Source organism: Pteropus alecto, unplaced genomic scaffold, assembly GCF_000325575.1.
Source record: "Pteropus alecto unplaced genomic scaffold, ASM32557v1 scaffold52, whole genome shotgun sequence".
NCBI lineage: Eukaryota > Metazoa > Chordata > Mammalia > Chiroptera > Pteropodidae > Pteropus > Pteropus alecto.
Window position 1 is genome coordinate 4,882,915 of NW_006433941.1, and position 4,302 is coordinate 4,887,216.

General features: G+C 60.1%; 1 protein-coding gene across 1 annotated transcript in view; it reads right to left on the reverse strand.

Annotated features, from left to right (window-relative positions):
• Positions 1–4,302, reverse strand: part of MYO15A (myosin XVA) — a 52,245-nt gene that overhangs the window by 45,987 nt on the left and 1,956 nt on the right. Inside the window, 2 exon segments of the mRNA XM_025044396.1 lie at positions 570–652; positions 2,575–4,302. The exon segment at positions 2,575–4,302 is cut by the window's right edge and continues 1,956 nt beyond it. Coding sequence (XP_024900164.1) covers positions 570–652; positions 2,575–4,302 — 1,811 coding nt within the window.

Below are 4,302 nucleotides of genomic sequence, written 5' to 3' on the forward strand. Positions count from 1 at the left end.
CTTTCCCTCAGTGCAGGGCCTTGGTCAGAAAGGCCTGAGTTCAAGTCCTGTCTCTGATACCAACTAACAGTGAGGTCTTGGGAAGTTACTTAAACTTTCTGTGCCTCATTTTCTTACCTTATCTAATTGGTATGATAATCACTGTCCCTACCTCACTGGGTTGGAGATGCTCTTAGCTAGCAGATGTGAGGTCACCATGATTAGATAATGACATTGACCAGCATAGCCCTCATTTTTAGGGTACCTCCAATGTGCCAGCACCCTCATAATAACAGCTGTATTATCCCCCTCTTATAGATGAGAAACTGAGGCACATAGAACAAAGTGATTTACCCAAGGTCCCCCAGCTGATAAGTGGTAGGGCTGGGCGAACTCAGGCCTGTCTGACTCACAGAGATATGCTGCGCACACATTTGGCTTTTGTGACACTATATGACTTTGCAGAAGAAATCGAGGCTTTGAAAGTGTAACAGGAAGTGAGAAGCACCCCTGGTAGCAGGAGTGCTCTGGCCTGGAGTGTGGCAACTCTTCTGTGACCCCTCACTGACTCTGCCACCCTGCCTACTCACTCCAGCTGTGTCATGTCCTCCACACCATCTTCCCGGAGCTGTTCACGGAACCGTGTGGATGGCAGGTTGCGAATGGAGTACATCTGTGAGAGAGAAAGTTAATGGTTACTCAGTTAGAGGGTTTCCATGAATGGCCCCCTAGCTTGGACACACTGGCCTGCTCCTGTTGTGAAGGAGGGAAAAGTCCAGGTCAGGTAGGTCCTGTGAGCTTCCTTGCCTTAGAATGCCATGGCCTGTGGAGCCTGCATGTAGCCCTTACTCACAGAGACACACAGCTGCCCTATGCCCATGTGTTCCCATGCTCTCCCAGTGTTCTCCCTTCTCCGAATGGACCCCAAATCTTTGCTTATGTGACAACTTGATGAACACTCATATCTTGGTGCATGGGACCTCCAGCAAGTTCAAGACCAAGACTGTCCCATTCCACGCCATACCCCTGTGCCTAGGCCAGGGCAATCATGTAGACCCAGATGCACAGACCTACATGCAATGGCATTTGCAGCTCAAAACCTGTGGTTTTGCAAGATGCTTGTGGACATGCGTGAAAGCTTGTGGTACTTCAGCTGGAGGCATATGCTTTCAATGTCCATTTGACATATTCTTGTGTGCATAGACATCTGGGGCTGTCCCCATAGCTGCGGGGCTCAACACGGAAGTCTTGATACTGTCTTTGGGCTGCAGGGTCTCCTCTGTGCCTGGCTACGTGTGCACATGACCCGATGGATGCCACAGCTCCTCAGACCTTGCAGCACACACACATGCTTTCTTTGTTTGGCTGTGGTACACCCACGCATACATCCCAGGCACGCAAGCCTGCACGTGACTCATAGGACTGCGAGTGCACGTGTGCGCCTTATCTTTCCAGCTTCTCAGATCCATCCCAAACCCCTCCCTAAGCAAGTGAGGAAAGGGGACACCAGAAGGGAGCCCTGAGTGCTAAGTAGGCCACAGCGAGTATCACCCTGAGGCCCTGGCCTCCTGCCCACCCATCTACCCTTGTGTGCCAGTGGCCACAAACCCTGAATAATTCAGCCACTCACGTATTCCAGGGTGAGGAGGGCCCAGGCATCCTTGCCCCTCACCCCAGGGCGCCCTGCTGCCCGCTCCCGCAACGCTGCGGCCCACACGGCCTGGGGTACCCGCCGCCGGGGCCAAGGCCCCCCCAGCAGCCAAGCCGCCCCGGTTGCCATTGCCAGGCCAGCTGGCTGCCCGCTCCACGGGGCACCGTCTGCATAGGCTGAGAAACGCCTGTTGCCTTTGCATGCCCCGCCCACCCCAGGCATGCCGGGGAAGGCTCCGGTGACCACCCCCCTTCGCTGATGGCCACTCAGAGTCAGACTCGCATTCCACCACTAACATGGCAGCCAGGCACAGGCTTGGCACCCCTCAGACAAGCTGCTTGCCCAATATCCCACAGGTAGCCAGATTCCTGGCTCAGTCCTGATCCACTGTGACCTTCTGGGTTTCTGTTTCCCCACAGTGCAAGGAAGAGGCTGGAAGTTTGGTTCTTGAGTCCCTCACTTTAAATAGTCCAGAATCCTCCAGCTCAGGGGACTGTCGTTAAGCAGGAACCCAGGAGAGAGGACTCCAGTTGAGGGGAGGATCAGGAGGAGGCAAGAGGAACAGCATGGGCTTTAATGTGGGGATGGGACAGGGTGGATAGTCAAGTACTGCAATTCTGTACTCAGCCAAAATCTCTGAGGGGCAGGTAGGGATCGACATGCCATCCAGACTGGACCAGGACAGGACTGCTCAGAACCCAAGCTAGGACAAGATCCCTTTCCCAAAGTGACCTGGGAGGAGTTTCTGGTGCCTCTGTCCTGTGCTTAGGCATCCCCTTGTTAAATCCTCCAGAGGCTTGGGGAGCCTGGGATTGTTCTCCCTAAATTACAGATGGGAAGACTGAGGTCCATGCAGGCAGCAGCTCACCAAGGTCCTGAGGCCGTCTTCTGCCCTGTTTCCCAGGACACAACTCCCAAGCCCTCCCTCTGACCTGTGCCCATACCTTGCTCCACCAGCTCTTGGGGCCAACTTCTTCCCAGGGGCCCCCATGGGACAGACAGGCAGCTCCAGAGTCCAGGCGGCAGGATGGGGGGCAGGCATGTACTTGTGGCCAGGGTTTGTGGGTCTCTGCTGGCAGCCTGAGGCAGGACCAGAGCAGACTCCAGGCTCTTGGCTTGAGGCTGGGTTCTGGATCCTGGGTCAGCTGGGTAGGGGGCTGCTGGGTGGCAGGACGAACTGGCTGGAAAGAGCTCAACTTTTGCACCCGAGGCATAACCACAGCAAAACGCCCAGGACCTGCCTGGCGCTGCACACCTGCCTTGGGCAGGGGCCCTGGGATCCCAGTGGGTGCCAAGGGAGCTGGGGCACTGGGCAGCGTCCCCCAGCGGCGCCATGGTGGCCATGCAGACCTCATCTGGTCACATGCAGCCCGCGGGTGGGAGAGGCTGAGCCTTAGTGCCTTCCGCTCTGGGGGGGATTTTTTGGGGGGTATTTGGGTTGCGGGCTCAGGCTCTGCTGGTGGCTGGTGGTCCCCTGAGGGAGACTCTTCTTCGGGTTGCTCAGGGCCAGGGCTGGCTGATTTGGCCAGCTGTCCAGGCCCCAGGTCATGGTGTCTACCCAGGAAGACACTGGTCACGTCAGAGGCTGGGTTCTCCAGCTGAGAGGCAGAGGATGGCACAGGGCCCACATGCTGAAGGAAGGGGTTTTCAGGTATAGGGGGTGGCCTGGAAAAGCCCTGGCGGCTGACAGCACCTCCTGGCCAGGGCGAGGGTGGGCGCTGAGTGGGAGGCATGTCCACGTCCCAGCTGGGGACCAGCGGGGGCACTGTCCAGGGCGTCTCGGCATCCTCAGACTCACGCTGGCTCTCTTGGGGATCAGGGGTAACCGCAGCTGCAGCCACTGCTGCCTGCCAAGGCCCAGGGCTCGTTGGTCGGTGGAAGGGCTGACGCACCCTGGGCTTCACAGCTCTGGTGGGAGGCTCGCTGAGACGGCGCCACGTGTGTGGGAGGCGCGAGGGCAGGTTGAGCGAGCAGCTCCTCGGGCTGGGGCCCAGCAGAAGGGGTGGCGAGGGCTGCTGCGAGTCGCCAAGGGTGGGCGAGTGGGGTGCGCCCAGACGCCCAGAGACTCGGCGTGGGGTCAGGGGCTCCCGCAGCGAGCGGAAACGCCGGGGTGGGGGAGAGAAGGGCGGCTGAAAGGGGCTGGAGCGAATGGAAGGCTGAGGGGACGCGGGCCCCACAGGGGAGCGGTAGCCCAGGCCCGGCAGGCTCCTCAGCGAAGGCTGGGGAGACGGCCAGACCCGCCTCCACGACGCCCGTGGGGAGGGCCCAGGGAAGCCAAAGGGAGCCCCTTTCCGGTGGGAGCCCCGGAAAAGAGGCTGAGGTCCGGAGAAGGCCAGCAGGTCAGGGGGCACCTCAGGGCTCACGCGAGGGGCCTCCACAAAGGCCCACCAGCTGGCCTGCGGTGTGAGCGGCACGTGGGCCGGGGCAGCCCAGGGCGGTGGGTGGCGGCGGAGCGATCCATAAGGCGAGGCTGGTCGGGGCAGGCCCGAGAGGGCGGAGGAGAAGGGGGCGTCGGGCGGGGGTCTGAGGCTGGGGGGCTGTTGCGGCGCAGGCGGGGAGATCAGCGCACTCCAGTGGGCGGGCGCTGCCGGCGCACAGTGTGAGTTGTTGTTGTTGCGCGCCCGCGCCTGGGCCCTCCTCAGCACGATGGGGGTGCTGGGCCGGTCGGGATC